Source organism: Tamandua tetradactyla, chromosome 7, assembly GCF_023851605.1.
Source record: "Tamandua tetradactyla isolate mTamTet1 chromosome 7, mTamTet1.pri, whole genome shotgun sequence".
In the NCBI taxonomy this organism is placed as follows: Eukaryota; Metazoa; Chordata; class Mammalia; order Pilosa; family Myrmecophagidae; genus Tamandua; species Tamandua tetradactyla.
The window spans coordinates 50843916-50864916 of NC_135333.1; the positions used below are offsets into that span (position 1 = coordinate 50843916).

At 38.7% G+C, this 21001-nt stretch overlaps 1 protein-coding gene across 2 annotated transcripts in view; it reads right to left on the minus strand.

Annotated features, from left to right (window-relative positions):
- The window catches only part of DHTKD1 (dehydrogenase E1 and transketolase domain containing 1), a 76861-nt gene extending 58662 nt beyond the window's left edge, over positions 1–18199 (minus strand). Inside the window, exons 1-2 of one of the 2 annotated variants that reach the window (XM_077169425.1) lie at positions 17924–18199; positions 13153–13314 (exon numbers count right to left, since the gene is read on the minus strand). In XM_077169425.1, the coding sequence (XP_077025540.1) occupies positions 13153–13314; positions 17924–18080 (319 nt within the window). In that variant the 5' untranslated portion in view covers positions 18081–18199. Of the gene's footprint in view, positions 1–13152; positions 13315–16130; positions 16275–17923 lie in introns of those variants that run through there. The other variant, XM_077169426.1, reaches the window with a different exon arrangement.
- Between the last annotated feature and the right edge of the window lie 2802 nt (positions 18200–21001).

Below are 21001 nucleotides of genomic sequence, written 5' to 3' on the forward strand. Positions count from 1 at the left end.
AACTAGATACAAAAACTCAAAAATGGACAGCACAATAATACCTAATTGTAAAGTAATCATGTTAAAACACTGAATGAAGCTGCATCTGAGCTATAGGTTTTTGTTTTGTTTTGTTTTGTTTTGATTTTACTATTATTACTTTTATTTTTTTCTCTATATTAACATTCTATATCTTTTTCGGTTATGTTGCTAGTTCTTCTAAACCGATGCAAATGTACTAAGAAATGATGATCATGCATCTATGTGATGATGTTAAGAATTACTGATTGCATATGTAGAATGGTATGATTTCTAAATGTTGGGTTAATTTCTTTTTTTCCGTTAATTAAAAAAAAAAAAAAGAGAGGGGTAATTGGAGCTGAAGGGATACAGACTGTACAACGGGACTGGATATAAAAACTCAGAAATGGACAGCACAATACTACCCAATTGTAATGCAATTATGTTAAAACACTGAATGAAGCTGCATGTGAGGTATAGGTTTTTTGTTTTTTGTTTTTTCTTTCTATTATTGTTTTAATTCTTATTCTGTTGTCTTTTTCTTTTTCTAAATCGATGCAAATGTACTAAGAAATGATGAATATGCAACTATGTGATGTTATTAAGAATTACTGATTGTACATGTAGAATGGAATGATTTCTAATTGTTTTGTTAATTCTTTTTTTAATTAATAAAAAATAAAAAAATAAAAATAAAGAAACATAGCAAAAATTATGGGATGGAAAAGCACACTAGAAGAGATTAAAAATATAACACAGGCATACAACAGCAGATTTGAATAATAGAAGAAAGAATCACTGAACTAGAAGACAAGGCAATCAAAATCTTACAGGCAGAAAAACAGAAAAGAATGGAAAAAATTGAACAGAGTCTCAGGGATTTAAATGACAACACAAAGTATGCAAATATATGTGTCATGGATGTCTCAGAAGGAGAGGAGAAGTAAAAGGAGCAGAAAGAATAATTGAGGAAATAATGGCTGAAAATTTCCCAGCTCTAGTAGAGATAAATATACAAGTCCAAGAAGCGCAACACACTCCAAAAAGAATAAATCCTAATAGACCTACTCCAAGACACATATTAATCTGAATGCCAACTGCCAAAGATAAAGAGAGAATTGTGAAAGCAGCAAGAAAAAAGCTATTCATCATGACACAATAAGATTCATCAGAATCCATGGAGGTGAGAAGGCAGTGGTATGCTATTTTTAAGGTACTGAAAGAGAAAAACTGTCAGCCAAGAATCCTTTATTTGGCAAACCTGTCCTTCAAAAATAAGGAAGAGTTTAAAATATTCACAAAGAAACAGAAACTGAGAGAGTTCGTCAACTTGCCCTACAAGAAATACTAAAGGGAGTTCTGCAAGCTGGAAGGATAAGACAGGAGAATGGCCTGGAATAGTGTGAAGAAATGAAGAATATCAGTATGGGTAACTAAAAGGGTAAAAAGTATGACCAAATATATATGTATATGACTTACAAAAACCAAAGGAGAAAATAGGTGAAGTAAGTACTGCATTTACAGTAATAATATTAAATATTAATGGATTAAACTACACAATCAAAAGACGCAGTTTGGCAGAATGGATTAAAAACAGCATAATTTAACTATACGTTGCTTACAAGAGATTCGCTTAGACCCACAAATGGTTTGAAAGTGAAAGGTTGAAAAAAGACATTCCATGCAAAAAGTAAAAAGAGCTGGGGTAGCTATACTAATAATGGACAAAATTGACTTTAAATGCAAAACTCTTATAAGAGTCAAGGAAGGACATTATATATTAATAAAAGGAACACTCCACAAAGAAGGAATAATAATCATAAATATTTATGCACCTAAACATGGTGCTCTAAAATATATGAGGCAAACACTGGCGAAACTGAAGGGAGTAATAGAGATCTTTAGACTAATAGCTGGAGACTTCAATACACCACTCTCATCAACAGACAGAACATCTAGATAGAGGATCAAGTAGGAAATGGAGATCTTGAATATGATAAATGAACTAGACCCAACGATATATACAGAACATTACACCCCAAAACAGCAGGATATATATTCTTCTCAAGTGTACATGGATCATGCGCCAGAACAGACCACAAGTTGGGTCACAAAATAAGTCTCAAGAAATTTTAAAAGATTGAAATTATACACAGTACTTTCTCTGACCATTATGGAATGAAGCAGAAAATCAATAACAGACAGAGAATTGGAAAATTCACAAAAATAAGGAAGTTAAAGTACACACTCCTAAACAATCAGTAGTTCAAAGAAGAAATTGCAAGGAAAATCAGTAAATATCTCTAGATGAATGAAAATGAGAACACAAAATATCAAAACTTTTGGAATGCAGCAAAGGCAGTGCGGAGAGGGAAATTTGAAGCCCTAAAAACTTACATTTTAAAAGAAGAGTTAAAATAAAAAACCTAAATGCACAACTGGAGGAACTAGAAAAAGAACAGTAAACTAATCTCAAAGCAAGCAGAATGAATGAAATAGCAAAAATTAGAGCAGAAATAAATGAAATTGAGAATTTTTTTAGAATGTAAAAAACCAAAATTTGGTTCTTTGAGAAGATCAATAAAATCAACAAACCCTTAGCTAGATTAACAAAGAAAAGAGAGAAGATACAAATAAGTAAAATCAGAAATGAGAGGGAGACATTATTACTGACCCCACAGAAATAAAAAGCATAATTAGAGGTATTATGGGGTGGGCCACGGTGGCTCAGCAGGTAAGAGTGCTTGCCTGCCATGCCCAAGGACCTGGGTTCGATTCCCGGTGCCTGCCCATGTTAAAAAAAAAAAAAAGAGGTATTATGAACTCAACTGTATGCCAACAAATTATACAATTTAGATGAAATGGACAAATTCATAGAAAAACATGAACAACCTTCCTGACTAAAAAAATATATATATATGACCTCAACAGTTCAATTACAAGTAAAGACAATGAATTAGTCATCAAAATCTCCAAATAAAGAAAAACCCAGGACCAGATAGCTTCACAGGTGAATTCTACCAGTCATTCCAAGAAGAATAAACATGAATCTCAAACTCTTCCAAAAAATTGAAGAGGAGGGAACACTACATAACTCATTGTATGAAGCTAACATCACCGTAATACTGAAGCTACTTAAAGATTCTACAAGGGAAGAAAATTAAAGACCAATTTCTCTTTAATGAATTTCTGTGTGAAAATACTTAATAAAATTCTTGCAAATCAAATCCAACAGCACACTTAAAGAATTGTACACCATGATCAAGTGGATTTTATCCTAGTATGCAAGGATAGTTCAACAGAAGAAAATCAATTAATGCAATACACTCCACTAAAAAACTGAATGGGAAAAACCACATGATCAACTCAATTGACACAGAAAAGATACTTGATAAAATTCAGCATCCTTTCTGGATAAAAACATTTCAAAAGATGGGACTAGAGGGAAACTTAGTCAACATGATAAAGGGCATATATGAAAAACCCGCACCAAATATCATACTCAAAGGTGAAAGACTGAAAGCTTTGCCTCTAGGATCAGGAACAAGACAAGGATGCCTACTGTCACCACTGTCATTCAACACTGTGCTAGAAGTTCTAGCCAGTGCAGTTAGGCAAGAAAAAGAAATAAAAGGCATCCAGATTGGAAAGGAAAAAGCAAAATTTGCACTAATTTCAGATGACACGATTCTATATATATAGAAAGTCCAAAAAAATCTACAACAAATCTACTATAACTAATAAAAGAGTTCAGCAAAGTGACAGGATACAAGATCAACATGCAAAAATCAGTAAAGTTTCTATATACTAGTAATAAGCAATCTGAGGAGGAAATTAAAAAAAAAAATTCCATTCAAAATAGCAGCTAATAGATCAAATACTTAGAAGTAAATCTAATCAAGGATGTAAAGGACTTGTATACAGAGAACTATAAAACATTCCTAAAAGAAATCAAAGAAGATCTAAACAAATGGAAAGACATTCCATGTTCATGAGCTGGAAGACTAAATATCGCTAAGACACCAGTTCTACCCAAATAGATTTACAGATTCAACACAGCGCCAATGAAAAATTCCAACAGACTACTTTGCAGAAATGGAAAAGCCAATTATCAAATTTATTTGGAAAGTTAAGGGGTCCAGATAGCCAAAAACATCTTGAAAAACAAGAACGAAATTGGAGAAGTCATACTTCCTGACTTTAAAGCATACTACAAAGCTACAGCGGTTAAAACAGCATTTTCTTGACTTTGCCAAGAAAATGAAAAGGCAGCCTATTCAATGGGAGAAAACATTTGGAAACCACATATCCAATAAGAGTTTAATATCCAGAATATTTAAAGAAATCCTACAGCTCAATGACAAAAAGACTTTATCAAAATTATTAAAATGCAATAAATGGGCAAAAGACTTGAAAAGACATTCCAAAGAGGAAATACAAAACACATGAAAACATGCTCAACATCTCTATTAGGGAAATGCAAATCAAAACAACAATGAAATATCATTTCATACCTATTAGAATAGCCACTATTAAAAAAAAAAACAGAAAATTGGCGGGCCACAGTGGCTCAGCAGGCAGAATTCTCACCTGCCATGCCAGAGACCTGGGTTTCATTCCTGGTGCCTGCCCATGCAAAAAAAAACAAATAAACAAGCAAAAAAACCCAGAAAATTACAAAGTGTTGGAGATGATGTGGAGAAACAGGAACACTAATTCACTGCTGATAGGAATGTAAAATGGTACAGCCACTCTGGAATACAGTTTGGCAGTTCCACAGGAAGCAAAGTATAAAATTGCTGTATGATCCAGCAATCCCATCAGTAGGAATATACCCAGAAGAACTGAAGGCAAGGACTTGAACATGGAGGTACATACATAGCTGCTCTATTCACAAATGCAAAAGGATACAAGCAATCCAAGTGTCCATCAACCAATGAAGGGAGATAAACAAAATGTGATATATACATACAATAGAATATTATTCATCTGTGAAGAAGAGGAAGTCCTAATGTATGCGACAACATGAATAAACCTTGAGGACATTATGCTGAGTGAAATAAGCCAGACACAAAAGGACAAACACTGTGTTATCTCACTAGAATGAACTAATTAAAATAAGCAAACCCATATAATTAGAATCTAGAATGTAGGTTAGGAGGGGATAGAGTGGGGGTAGAGAATGGGGAGCTGATGCTTAATTTGGGCAGAATTTCTATTTAGGTTGATTGCAAATGTTTAGAAATGGGTAGAGGTGATGGTAGTACATTACTGTGAATGTAATTAATAGCACTGAATTATGTACGTGAATGTGGTTGAAATGAGAAGTTTTGGTCATTCATGTTACCAGAAGGAAAGTTCAAGGATAAAATATAGGACTGTTTAACACAATGAACCCTGTGGATAATATTCTGGATATCATTCAGAAAAAAATACATCTAAAGTAAACTATGGACTATAGCTAATAGTACCATTTTAATACTCTCCCATTAATTGTAACAAAGGTATCACTAATGGAAAGTGTCAATAATTGGGGGTATATAGGAACTCTGTATTTTTTACATTATTTTTCTGTAAACCTATTTCTCTAAATAAGAAAATAATAATAATTAAAAAAACAAAAACTTTATGCTAAATGAAAGAAACCAGACACAAAGAACTATATATGGTATGATTCCATTTTAAAATGTAAATTTAAATAAATCTATAAAGAAAGAAATAGATTAGCAGTTATGTAGGGCTAGAGAAAGATAGAGAGATTAAGAGGTGACTGCTAGAAGGAAAGATAGACGATAAAGACTGAGATAGTATAATCTAGGAATCCCTAGAGTATAAAATGATAGTGACTAAATGTACAAATTAAAAAATGCTTTTGCATGAGGAAGAACAATGGAATGTCAATATTGCAGGCTGTTGAAAATAGATGGTAATTCATATTTTAAAACTTTAACTTATGTGTTGAGACTAAAGCAAAAAATGTTTATTTGGTACAAAATTTATAATTTGACTAGTGCATTTCATAATATATCTTATGTAGGCAGTTTAATTGAACACCATAAGTACATGGAATCTTGAGTAGGGCATTAGAGTTGTAGGTTTTTCTAGAGTGATGCTCCAATAAATCCCAGAGTGATCTGAACAGTGATGAAAAAAGTATCTGCAAAGCCCCCTTGGGGGAATGACAAGAAAGGGAGAAAATTCACCTTCCCCTTGTGGAGAATTCCTGATATTCTCACAAGCAGTAGGGTCAACCAAAGCAATAGAGCAAGCCCTCAATCTTGGGGATTTGTTCATATGAAATTTATCCCCACAAAGGATAGGCTAAGCCTACTTAAAATTAGGCCTAAGAGTCACCCCCAGAGAACCTCTTTTGTTGCTCAGATGTGGACTCTCTCAGCCAACACAAGAAGCAAACTCACCGCCCTCCCCTCCTCTACATCAGACATGACTCCCAGTGGTGTAAACCTTCCTGGCAATGTGGGACAGTAATCCTAGAATGAGCTGGGACTCAGAATCAAGGGATTGAGAAAACCTTCTAGACCAAAAGGGGGAAGAGAGAAATGAGACAAAATAAATTGTCAATGGCTGAGAGATTTCAAACAGAGTCTAGAGGTCATCCTGGAGGTTACTCTTACACGTTATATAGATATCACCTTTTTAGCTAAGGTATATTGCAGAGGCTGGAGGAAAGTGCCTGAAAATGTGGAGCTATGTTCCAGTAGCCATGTTTCTTGAAGATGATTATATAATGATAGAGCTTTCGCAATGTGACTGTGTGAATGTGAAAACCTTGTGCCTGATGCTCCTTTTATCTATGGTATAGACAGATGAGTAAAACATATGGATTAAAAATAAATAAATAAATAGGGGGAACAAATGTTAAAATAAATTGAGTAGATTGAAATGATAGTGATCAATGAAAGGGAATGATAAGGGGTATAGAAAAAAATAGGGGAAACAAAGGCTAAAATATATTGGGTAGATAGAAATACTAGCAATCAATGAGAGGTATGGTATATATGAGTTCTTTTTCTTTTTTCTTTTTATTTCTTTTTCTGAATTGATGCAAATGATCATGGTGATGAATATATAAATGTGATAATATTATGAGTTACTGATTATATACCAAGAATAGAATGATATTATGGTAGGAATGTTCAAGTTTGTATATTGTGATGTTTAAAAAAAATTTTTAATTAAAAAGAAAAAAAGAGATAACTGCTAAAGGGTATGGGGTTTTTCTTTTTGGAACAATGAAAATGTTATAAAATTGATTGTAGTGATGAATGCATAACTCCGGGAATATACTAAAACCCACTGATTATACACTCACTTTGGATGGATTGTATGGGTTCTAGTTTGCTAGCTGCTGGAATGCAACACACCAGAGATGGATTGGCTTTCAATAAAAGGGGATTTATTTACTTAACATATAGTTCTTCAGAGGAAAGGCAGCTAACTTCCAGCTGAGATTCTTTCTTACGTGGGAAGGCACAGGGCGATCTCTGCTGGCCTTCTCTCCAGGCTTCTAGGTTCCCAAAACCTTTCTCAGGGTGATTTCTTTCTGCATTTCCAAAGGCCTGGGCTGAGCTGCAAGTGCTGAGATGACGTATGCTGAGCTGCTTGGGCTGTGCTACATTGAGTTCTCTCATTTAAGCATCAGCCAATTATATCTAACATCATTCATTGCAGCAGGCACCCCTCCCAGCCGACTGCAGATGTAATCAGCAACAGATGAGGTTCATATGCCATTGGCTCATGTCCACAGCAATAGAACTAGGCACCTTCACATAGCCAAGTTGACACCTGAATCTAACTACCACATATGGTATGCAAATACATCTCAATAAAACTGTTTTTTAACAAAGAGAGAGAATACAAGCAGGAAAGGAAGTCTTTGGATAATTCTGATGGAAGCAATTGCCTTTGGGTTGTAAGTGCCAATAAGACGCATGTAAGGAGAAATGGCCAGTATGTGGTTATACATACGGCTGAGAAGGCTCATAAGAGATATGGGTAGGAAACAGCCTTAGGAGTCCTCAGAATATATGGTGTGGATGCCCCAAGCAATGATAGCATTTAATATAAGAGACGTGGTCTAACTCTAAGAGATAAAAGAAATATTTCAACAATAGACAGAGAGTGGATCCCACAAATGGGATGAAAAGGAAAGTCTGAAAGGCAAAAGGGGGACAGGAAAGATTAGTGTCATGGAAACCGAGAGAGGAATGTCCAAAATTTTCTCTAAAGAAGATGTGGATTATGTTTGTATGTTTGGTGGGTGGGGCAGGGAAGAGTGCTTAGAGATCAAAAGGAGAGTATACTCAATGAAGATGAACTCCAGCTAGTCCAAAATAGCAAATGCAAAAGCGCAGCAGGTTCCAGAAACCTACAACCTCCAGATGGGTGCCTGGACCAGATAAGTCCTGAAATGCAAACGGGTCAGCCTTTCCAGAACATCAACTAGTTCCATCCCCCTATCCCATTGTATCGACAGCCCCTTCCAACATGAAGAAGTTAGCATAGGCATAACCCAAATACCTCTAAAGAGTGGGAGAAAGATCAAAGGTGATGGTGAAGTTATACAGAGGAGGTTGGGTTTAACGAGTATGAGTGCTGAATTACAATATTGATATTTTTTTAGTCTCCAGTACCTTAGAGCAGCTAGAAATAAAAACCTAAAATTCTGGAATTGTAACCCATACCAAACTCCATAATCTATTCTAAAACTAATTGTTGCAATGTACTTTGAAATTTATTGCTTTTTTGTATATATATGTTATTTTTCACAAGAAAAAAAAGAGAAGGAAGAGTATAATAGAGAAGAAAGGATTTAATAAATGAGTATGACTGCTGAATCAATATATGATAGTCCTTTTGGTTTCCAGTGTCTTGGAGCAGCTAGAAGAAAAAATGAAAAATTGTGGAACTGTAACCCATACTAAACTTGAAATCGGTTGTAAAGCTACTTGTTAAAATGTACTTGGAAATTTACTGCTTTTTTGTACATATGTTATTTTTTACAATAAAAAAGGAGGGCAGAAGGGCAGAAAGGCAATTTTAAAAGAAAGAAAGGGAACAACGAAAAATCAAGGTATAGGGGTACACGGGTGGTTCAGTGGTCCAATGCTTGCCTTCCATGCAGGAGACTCGGGTTCAATTCCCAGACCATGCACCCTCCCTAATGTGTGGTAGGCAATGGAAGTTAGCATATTTTCATGGTTGGATTGGATTTGACAGTTAAGTGAACATTGGTGAAGTTTGCAAGAGAAATTTCAATAGAACAGTGGAGGCAAAGGGTAGCCTAAAGTGGGTATAATTGGGAATTTGAGGTAAGGAAATAGGAACAATTGTCATAGGCTATTCAAGAACCTTGACTGGAAAAATATAAGGTGATAGTTAAAAAGGGGAGAGGAAGGATTTTAAAGATGGAAAAACTCTGAGCTTATATATATGCCAAAAGGAAGGAGCCAATGGAGAAGAAAAAATGGAAGGACTGGGAAAAGGAGATTATTCATGGATTGAAATCCAAGAGGAGGCAGAAGGGAGTGAGATCCATTGGTACATAGAGGGATTAGCTAGAGATGAACTAAGTGATGCTTCTTCCTCAAGGAAGGTAGGAAAATTATATTTGTGTTTAGAGTTTGAAAGTTTGTAAGTGAGGGAGCCAAAGGAGTTCCTATGCAACATTTTCAGTGAAGTAGGAAGGTAAGTAAGTCATCTGTTGAGGATGAGGTTAAAAGGAATAAGAATTATTTTATGATGAGTATTAAAGAGAGATGACCAAGGATGAGTCAAAAGATTGCTGGGTGATATTAAGAAAACGGATAAGCTAAAATTATGAGCTTGAAGTGGGGCCATAGTTGGGTGATTCTGTCCTGTGAAGTTCAGTAGAAGGCTTGAAAAAGTCCTATTAGTGTACTGAAATAAGTTAGGATTCTGTAGAATAAGTGTTGCAGAAGATAAGGAGGCAAGAGAGTTGAGGATGTTAATGAAATTGGTCGAAATGGGAGGGCCAAGATTGGGAAGTGAGGGAAGTAAAGCCAGAAAGAAATTGACTAACCAGGAAAAAAAACAGGAGATAAAAGGAGATAAAAGTCAAGCTGAAGGCGGTACAATTGTGGCTCAAAGGTAGGATTCTCACCTGCTGTGCCAGAGACCTGGGTTCTATTCCCAGAGCTTGCCCATGCCAAAAAAAAAAGAGAAAAGAATAAAGAAGTCAGGCTGAGCTCAAAGCTCAGTGGTAACAGAAGTGGTAGAATAAAATAGTTGGAAGGATGGGTGCTAGGATAAGAGTGCTAGATCTTAGAATTAAGATTTCAGAGGCAGAACAGATAAAGCGGAGTGTAGGTGATGGTCTTGGACTAAAGAGAGTCAAGAATGGTAGACACTGCTGTTCGATGGGTGGCTGGTATGGGTTTTCATGTCTCCCAGGCAATGGCAGGAGTTGTCCTAAAGAGGAAGGTTGCGGGCAGACCACAGTGGCTCAGTGGCAAAGTTCTCACCTGTAATGCCAGAGACCCAGGTATGATTCCCAGTGTCTGCCCATGTTTAAAAAAAAAAAAAGAGGAAGGTTGTGAGCTGGATACCTAAATAACAAAGCTGTCCCTGGGGTATGACCTGGAAGCCAGCAATTGGCTCCAGCAAGGGTAGAAGATATAACATGAGTGATAAAGCAGGAGGAATTTCCTCCAGAAGGTAAAAAGAAATAGCCACACAGGAGTGCCTTCATCCTTCCTCCTCCCCCAATACTTGAAATTCATTAGAGAGAGAAAATGTGCAGCCTCCACTTGACAGCTTCAAGGAATGGGGAACATTAGGGAAAAGTCTAATTATACTTAAGACAAAAACATTGTTGGAGTATTGTATGAATAGGTTGAGGATAATAGGGGGTTGCAATGGAACGGGGGTTCAGTAGAGAGTTGGGGGATAAAATAGTGGTAGGAAGATGAAGTAAAGGAGAATCATATGAAATGAGAGATGTCAGATGCACCAGAGACCTAACATTTGGGGCAGTAACTGAGACAACAGCGTATAGACACACACACACACGCGCGCACACATACTTTTTCCCCTTATTTATTTATTTCACACATACCTTATTTCCAGTTGTCTTGTGGCATTAAGTCAATATAAAGAAACTTCAAACTTTTCATTCAACCACTTTTGACTTAAGACATATGTAATTGATTAGTACTCAATACATAACATTTTATAAATCACAAAATGTCTTCACATACATTCTAATTTTGGCACAGTTTTCTTTTTTCTCATATTGAATATTTCAAAATTGTTCTCCACTATATTTCCCACCCTGCACGTTCTTCCAGAATCTTGCCTCTCCCTTGTCAAGAGTGGTATCCATAGCCCAGCCTCTCCAGAACATCAGATAGTTCCATCTCCCTCCCCCATATTAGTGACAAACTCTTCCAATATGACACATTTGGAATTGCCACAGCCCAAACAATCCTAAAGAGAGGTATGGAAAGATCAAAAGTGGTGGTGGAGTTATACGTAGAAGATAGGATTTAACAAATGACTATGAATGCTGAATCACTAAATTGATATCTCTTTTAGTCTCCAGTATTTTAGAGCAGTTAAAAGTAAAAACCTAAAATTGTGAAACTGTAACCCATGTGAAAGTCTGAGATATGTTCTACAATTAATTGTGAAGCTGTGCTTTGAAATTTATAGCTCTTTTGTATATATGTGATTTTCACAGAAAAAAGAAGGGAAAAAGTCGATTGTGATAATAAAAAAGTATTTAAGCCCTCTAGCCTCCTATATTCTAGAGCAGCTAGAAGGAAAAATATGAAAGGATCATATGGTAGCCCATGACAAACTCTGGGACCTGTCCTGTAACCACTTGCAGAAGAGTGCTTTGAAAACCGTTGTTTTTTTATTTCTTTGCTTTGTATATATGTTATACCACACAATAAAAAAAGTTGAAAAAAAAAAAAAAAGAGTGGTGTCCATATCTTCTCCCCTAGACCCTATGTGGGCCTTTGTGTGCTTTGACTAGTGAAGTTGGCAGAAGTGATGCAACTGGGACTCCCGAGGATAGGTTATAAAAAGCAATAGATGGTGTGCACGGGTGGTTCAGTGGTAGAATGCTTGCCTTCCACACAGGAGTCTCAAGTTTGATTCCTAGACCATGCACCCCCTCCCCCCCAAAAAAAGCAATAGATGGTTTCTGCCAGGTTCTCACTCTAAAAACACATACCTTTGGAGACCTGAAAGTTGCCTCCCTATGCCATGCTGGAAAAACTACATGGCGAGGTAAAAAGACTTGCTGAGGAACCGAGTACCAGCAAGGCTCCACCATCTGACTGGCCACCACGTGGGAGACATGACTGAGAACCACCCAGCTGAGCCCAGTCAACCCACAGAACTGCAGGAAATAATAAACTAAAGGCTGTGGTTGGTGAAATCTCTTTTAGGTAACCCAGACATAGCACTAATTGGTAACTATAACCAGAATTTGACATCTCCAAGATTAACCATTTTTTTTTTTTGCATGCTGTATAGCAGGGGTCATATTTCATTTTTTTTCCAGGTAAGCATCCCATTATTTCAGCACCATAAGAGAATTTTTGTTCGTTTGTGTTTGTTTGTTTGCTTGTTTGTTTTGGGAAGTGCATGAGCCGAGAATCAAATTCAGGTCTCCCACATAGTAGGCGAGAATTCTATCACTGAACTACTTTTGCACCATCAAGATTAACTTCTAAAAATGACATGAGACCCCCCATTTATGATTGGTGATCCAGGCCCATTTTTTTTTGTTAAGTTTTCCCAGGCTGGGAAAAGTAGAAAATTATGAGACAGAGTTCAAGCCTGGAAAGCTGTCAGGCCTGATTTGTCACCCCACCTCTGCCAGTGTCTAGCTCCAAGTTACTTAAATTCACCACATCCCTGTTTCCCCACCTGTAAAACAAAGATGACCATAACTGCTTTCAGGGGTGGTTGTGAGAATGTATGCGTACATAAAACATGTAAAATGTCTGCACATAACAGGAGCAGAGCAAACAGGTTCTCCCAGGAGAAAAGACCCCTCCCATGCCCTGAAAGCCTCAGTCCTAGTGGGCACATGGCTTATTCCCTTTCCCAGCACTACCATCCCCCCGCGCTCCCCAAGCTGCTAACAAGCTTCACCTGTGGTGTTGAAGGGCCCCTGAAGGGTCTGTGCAACAGCCTGGATTTCTGGCATATTCTCCAGCAGGGCTTGTTCAGTGAAGAGGGGATTGATTTTGGCAGCCTTATGACCATGTTCACAATATACAGTCACCAACCTGGCCAGACCATGATCCACTAATTCTGGGGAAAAGAAAACCATACACACAGTTTAGAAAATGTCTGCAAGTCTCAAGGGCAGCTTTTCAAAGATGCCTTTGTGGTCTTCAAACTTTTTAACACCTCACTCCCTCCCACCACATCTGCCAGTGGTTTTCAGCATTAATGATGATAAAACCCAGGTAAACACATTTATTTCCTTAAATTTATCTCACAAAAGCTAAAGCTACTGGAAAAAAACAATTTTTTTTAAGGAGAAAGAACTTTGAGTGCACATTTGTAAAATAAAGCTATGCCCAGGGGTAAACGTTAGAAGAGGGGAAATCCTCAAGTTGAAAATCACTGATAAAATGCTGAGATTATGGATAACTGCAGTCCTGTTTTATTGCCTAATTATCTGAAATATTTTCATATCTTGTATTTTACATGCATAAAAAATAGCAATAGGTAGGACCACAAAATCTAGTTTACATTTCATTCCTTATTTCTTATAGACCTCAGGTATATAGTTATTTCACAGGCCCATAAAATCTAAGACTAGGAAAAGACCTTACACCTTATTGTGTCGCTCACATGCTACAAGACAATTCCCCTTCTAAGCCCCAGATAAGTGGTGGCCCAGGCTCCACTTGAAGGGGAATCTTTATCTTTAAATGAATTCAATTCTATCTTAGCCTATTTTATACTGAGCCACAAGCTGATGTTCTTCCCTTTTCAACATGAAACCCAAAAACCCTTCTAGCCCACCATCAATCAAATGCTGGACCTCAGGGTAATCTTACACACACAGACCACAAACCCTGAAGATCTGTTACTGAGGGTAGACTTTTTCTGAGATTGTTTAAGATTTCTGTTTGCATTTTCAAAACACACAGAAAATTGTGAGCACATTTTGAAACACATTTTGGTGGTCGGTGTTCTGTGTTCTGCAAAGTGATTTCAGGGCCACATGTGTGCTTGGGTTTATATTTAGGGTACTGCCTAATTGTCTTTACCTGTTGCTATAGGCTCAGTGAAGAAAGAACAAAGAAGCTCTAAATATAAAAGGATGTGTTTGCACCAATATTCTATGGTGTAAGTTTGAATTATGTACCCCCCCCAAAAAAAGGCATGTTCTTAATCTTAATCCAAGTTCCTGTAGGTGTAAATCCATTTGCAAATAGGACTCTTTGAAGATGTATTATCAGTTAAGGTGTGGACTCAATTGTGCATAGGATCTTTTAAGATCCTATGTAGATATGGGCCAACTGAACAAGTGGACCTTAATATTGCTGACCACTTTCTATTTGTAAACTCTCATTCTTCCCCACGCTCTAGGGCATTGTGATCTCCTGGTTTTCTCCCTACCTCACTGGCTTCTCAACATTAGTCACTTCAGGGGCTCCTTTTCTTTGCCCATCTCTAAAATATTGGTGTGGTAGGTTGAATTGTGTACTCCAACAAACACATGTTCTGAATCTTATTGCATGTCCCTATAGGTACGAACCCATTGAACCCATCATAAATAGACCTCTTGAAGATGTTATTTTAAGTTAAGGCTGTCACCAGATGAATCTGGATAGGTCTTAGTCAAGATTACTGAAGGCCTTATAAAGAGAACCAATAAATTATAGAAGCCAGAAAGAAGAGGACTCGCCATGTGATAGGAGGCAGAGATATAAGCCAAAGAACCCCAAGGAATGCTGGCAGCCAGCCCAGAATGTGCAAACTGTGCAAGAAAGCAAGCCTTGACAATATCTTGATTTTGGACTTCTTCTAGCCTCAAAAAACTGTATGCCAATACACTGTTGATTAAGCCAACCATTGTGTGAGTTTGTCACGGCAGAGAACTAAGATAACTGGATATCCTTAGGCCTGCTCAGGGTCTTCCCACTCTATTTTCTCTGTGAGTGATCTCCTCCTCTCCCACTGCTTCACTTATGATCTACAAAACCACATTTTCAGTGTGATAAGTACACTAATTAATGTACAGGCCTGTGCTGGTTTGAAAGTATTATGTACCCCAGAAAAACATATTTTAATTCTGATCCAATCTTGTGGAGACAGCCATTTCTTTTAATCCTGATTTAATACCGTACAATGGAAAATTTGATTAGATTATTTCCACAGACATGTGGCGTGCCCAATTGTAGGCGTGATCCTTTGATTAAATGGAGATGTGACTCTACCCGTTCCAGGTGATTCTTGATTAGTTTACTGGAATCTTTTAAAAGAGGAAACATTTTGGATAGAGTCAGAAATGACAGACGACTCAGAGTGACAGAAACTTCACAGCAGAGCTGACAAAGATGCTGACACGTGGAGGGATATTTGGAGATGCTTGGAGCCCAGCAGATGTCACCATGAGATATTAAGCAAGCCAGAATCTGGAAAGAGCCAAGGGAAGCCAAAAGATGAAAGCCAGCCTCAGAAAAGCAAAGTGAGGAACCCCCACAGTAACAGAGGCTGAAGGCAATGGAGCCCACGAGCAAGGGACCAGCAGACTATCCAGCTGACAGAAGTGTTTCTGAGCCATTAGCCTTCCTTGAATTAAGGTATCTTTCCCTGAATGCCTTAGTTTGGACATTTTTATAGGCTTTAAACTATAAACTTGTAACTTATTAAATTCCCCTTTTTAAAAGCTATTCCAGTTCTGGTATATTGCATTCTGGCAACTTGCAAACTAACACAAGGCCAATCCCATTCTCATAGCAATCCAGAAGCCCTAATGAAGACAATTTCTTAATAAGCCCAGGTCAGCATCTGGAGCTCACTGCTCCTCTTTCTAACTAAGCATTAACCAGGCCTTTTAGGGCACACTAGAACAGACATGGGGGTTGATACAAAAGGACACTCCTCACCCAAAGAATGTATAGCACATGTTATTCTGAAGAGCCCCAGAGAGGACTATTTCCCTCCTGCTTTCAGGCGCAGCAGCCTGCATCCTTCCTGGCTATTTCTTTTCTCTAAGATCTTCATTTCATTGCTGTTTCTCCCACTGAACCCAGTCTCATATCCACCCCCACCCCCTCTCTGATCCTTCCATTGTGACCTCGGGAACTGTTTCATGATTAGGAAACTTCCCCACATTATGAACCTCTTTCACGAACAGTCCTTACACTTCTAGTCTTAATCAGAAACTAGCTTTCCCCAGAGGACACCAGTAGAAGGTAAAGTGACAGTCTGCCACACCTCCCAAACTTTGACAATGGAGTCGATTCCTCCTCCTCTGAAATGTCATTTGGAATCCTATGGCTCCTGTTTCCTAACAGTCTCTAAATCCTGCCATTTTGTTATAATAGGTCCCAAAACCTCCTTTATGAAATTTATACCCAGGAATCACCACTCCTAAAGCTATCTCTATTTTAAATTGAGATTGTTGATAAATCCAAGTTTACTTGGAAACTGAGGTTGGCAGAGGTTAAAGTACAAGCTACTACTAATAGTTACAAAGAACACTCACCACAGGTCAAATTCTAACCAGTAAAACCTCTGTCAACCAAAAGGTTCCTAGAAACAAATTCAGTATCTCTTGAAAGCCTTAATACAAGGGAAGACTTAGTGAATGAAATGTGGTCATCCTATGCAGACATTGATTTTAGCCAAGATAAACACATGACATAAAAAAAAAAAAAATGAACAGTTTACTTGGTCAAAATGCCTTCCCTAAGGAAACCCCATTGCATTTGAGAGAGAGAAATCAGGTTTATTCTAAGTTCTTCCTTAAGTGAAGAGTAATACGTTGAGGTTCTGGTGTGTGATGTAAGATTCAAACGTCAGTGCTTGGATGATCTTAATGGTTAATCTAACAGCTGGATCTAAAGATGCCAAATGGTTTTCCTCTAATAATCAACCTGAGTTCATTTTCTACTTTGGGAGGATGAATAAAGATACTATAACTTTGGAGCATATGCCAAATATTCGAAATCAGTTTCTTGCTGATGACAGGCAACAGTTTCCAAAAATTGATAACTGTTTCTCCCAATCCATTGGAATTACCAGAATTGGTTCTAGGTTGAGCCAAAAGAGTTTTAAACTCTGAAGTTAAAGTGTGAGCTACGTGGAAGAATCAGATAGTAAGCACCCAAAGTCCTGAACTCTCTACTGTCTTCTGACAGGCTAGGACAGGCATAAGGTCTGCTCACAGTTGTCCCTTCCAGGAGCTGGCCCAGGAAATCTACACCACACTAACTGGAGGAGCTGGGGGAACTGGTGGTTTTTCTTTCCTCACGCCTCTGCCTAATCAAAGCGATGATTAACCAAGGAACAGGGCAGACACCACTTCCAGGCAGGGAACCGGAGCCGAGAACCCTTCCCTAGGATCCCCAACTACAGAGCCGGTCAGAATAGTGGCCCGACACTGACGACACCCCCGCCAGCCTCCTCGGCCGCTCCCTGCCGTGAGTTACTCCTAAACACCGAGCCGAGAGATCAGATGTGGTCTCCCCAACCTCCCTCCGGCTCGCGCACTCTCAGGGGAGCTGCAGGATATACCCCCAGGACCTCCGCAGGCCAGGCTCAGAGCCCTGTCTCCCCCAACCCAGCCCCATCTCCTCCAGCTCCTTATGCCGTAGACCCCAATTCCGCACCCTCCAGCCCCCTCTCCCGCAGCTCTCTCGCCAACAGCGCGCTCCAAGGCCCCAGTCCCGCCGACCTGCGGGGCGCGCTGGGCAGTCTTGCGGCTCCACGCGCTCGGGCCTCCGGGGCTGGTAGCCGTAAACGCCGCGCTCTGTGCGATAGCCGCGCCGGGGCAGTAGCCGGGCCATGTGGCCCAGGCCCCGTCTGGCCGCAACCACGGTGGCCGAGGCCATGTCCAAGGGTCCCGGAAGTGGAGAGCCGCGGCAGGGAGCGGAGAGTCCGGAAAGTGTCTCAAGAGCTTCAGGGTCGCACCGCGGGCGGGAGAGCGTTGCCAGCGGGTTTGGGGAGGCAGGGACGCCCCGCCCTACACGCCCCCCGCCCCGCCCCCGCGCCCATTGGCCCCCGGGCGGGCTGGGGCGGGGCCGGCGGAAGGGCGGGGCGTCCGTGGGGCCGGGTTGGGGGTGCGTTTTAGGTACTGCGAGGTTGTGGGTGGAGGGGTGATTCGTAAGGTCCCAGAGGAAAAGCTGAGCAGAGCGTTCCTGATTTAAACGTCATCTCTCTGTACATCGTGCACCGTCCCACCAAGGAGTACTCGCCCACCGCCCTCTCCTGAAAGCTCCAAATCGCACACACAGACATAATGAAAAAAAAAAATTAGCAATAAGGCTGACAGCGGCTGGAACGAAGACACAAGGACACAAAAAGGAGTGGACGTGTGAGTGGGGCTAGAAAACCACACACACACTCACACATCTTTTTTCCCCCTTAAGAAACATTGACCTAGAAAGAATAAAATAGGAGAAGGGAAATAAAATAGGAATCAAAAGAAACGGGGCATCACTTTCATTCTTTCGCGCGTAGATATTCAGTTTTCCCAGCACCATTTGTTGAAGAGACTATTATTTCCCCATTGGGTGGACTTGAATCCCGTGTGACAAATCAGCTGGCCACAGATGTGTGCATTTGTTTTTGCACTGTCAATTCTATTTCATTGGTTTATGTCTGTCCATGTTCTAGTACCAGGCTGAATCGATTGCTGTAGTTGTATAATAGATTTTGAAACTGGGGAGTGTGAATCCTACAACTTTGTTCTATTTTTTTTTTTTCAAGATGGCTCTGGCTAATCCCCGCCCCTTGCCCTTGCATGTGAATTTGATTACTAGTTTTTCCATTCCTACAAGGAAGGTTGTTAGAGTTTTGATTGAGATTGCATTCAATCTGTAAATTGCATTGGGTAGAATTGACATCTTAACAATATCTAGGCTTCCATCCATGAGCATGGAATACCTTTCCATTTATTAAGGTATTGCTTAATATCTTTCAACAATGATTTCTGCTTTTGTTTACAAGTCAGTTAGGTCCGCAGTTAAATTTATTCCCAGATATTTGATTCTTTTGAAAGTAAAATTGATTTCTTGATTTCCTATTCAGATGGTTCGTTGACGTTATATCAAGAAACAACACTAATTTTTGTGTATTGATCTTCTACTTTGTCACTTTGGCTGAATAAGTTTTATTAGCTCTAATAGCTTTCTTGTAGATTCTTCTGGATTTTCTGTGTATTATATCATGTCATGTGAGAATAGGAATAGTTTTACTTCTTCCTTTCCAATTTGGATTCCTGTTATTTCTTTTTCTTGCCTAATTGTTTTGGCTAGCACTTCCCAGTGCAATCTTGAATAGCAATGTCATAGCTAGCATCCTCGTCATATTCCTGATCTTAGAGGGAAAGCTTTCAGTCTTTCATCATTGAGAATTATGTTGGCTATCAGTTTTTCACATATATGAAATCATATTATTATATTGAGGAAACTCTCTTCAATTCCTACTTTTCTGAGTGTTTTTATCAAGGTAGGGTGCTGGACTTTGTCAAATACATTTTCTGCATCAATCGAGATGTTTATGTGGGTTTTTCCCTTTCATTCTTTTAATGTGGTATATTGCATTGATTGATTTTCCTAAGTTGAACCACCTTTGCATTCCTGGAATAAATCCCATTTGATCATGGTATGCAATCCTTTTGATATACAGTTAGATTTAGTTAGTTCATTTTTGTTGAGGGTATTTGCATCTATATTTATAAGAGATACTGGTCTGCAATTTTCCTTACTTGTAATATCTCTATCAGACTTTGGTGTTAGGATGATTTTGGCCTCATAGAATGAATCAGAAAGTTTTTCTCTTCAATTTCGACTTTTATAGTTTTCAATGTTGTGGCATTAGTGTTTTTCAAAACATAACACTTTCTATTTAAAATATTTTTTAAGCTTTGTATACCATACCAAGGTGTTAGTACTTTATTTGGAAAGAAAGTCATTGAAATCTCTCTTTTTTTGAAAGAGCTTAAAATTTTGAACCAGTGCCCATGAGAAGTGAGTGTATATAGGCATCAGAAGATAAGACTCTTCATAGAAACTTTATTCATAATGGTAGGGAAAAAAGTAGAAACAACCCAAATATCTACCAGTAAATCAGTAACAGTAAATTGAATTGTATAATAAATAAATACATTGTAGCATATCCAAGTCTCAATATGGTCTTTGCATCTATAAGTGTATTCAATAAATATTTGTAGAAGGAAGGAAAGAAAGGAGGGAGGGAGAGGGAGGCAGAGTTGCTGAGGGAACTAGGAGAAGGATCTGGTTAGGAAATAGTAGTAGGGTTTCCTAGCAGCACTGAGGTCCTCTGAGGTTAGAAACCAAGAATTTAAGGGGTGCGCTGGTTTGAAAGGATGTACGTCCTCTAGAAAAGCCATATTTTAATCTTAATCCTGTTTTGTAAAAGTAGCCATTTCTTCTAATCCCCATTCAGTACTGTATGTTTGAAACTATAATTAGATCATCTCCCCGGAGATGTGATGTAATCAAGGGTGGGTGTTAAACTGTATTAGGGGATGACATGTCTCCACCCATTTGGGTGGGTCTTGATTAGTTTCTGAAGTCCTATAAAAAAGGAAACATTTTGGAGAAGAGGAGATTCAGAGAGAGCAGAGCAAAACGACATAGCCACAAGAAGCAGAGAACCCACTAGCCAGCGACTTTTGGAGATGAAGAAGGAAAATGCCTCCCAGGAAGCTTCATGAAACAGGAAGCCAGGAGAAGAAGCTAGCAGATGATGCTGTGTTCGCCATGTGCCCTTCCAGATGAGAGAGAAA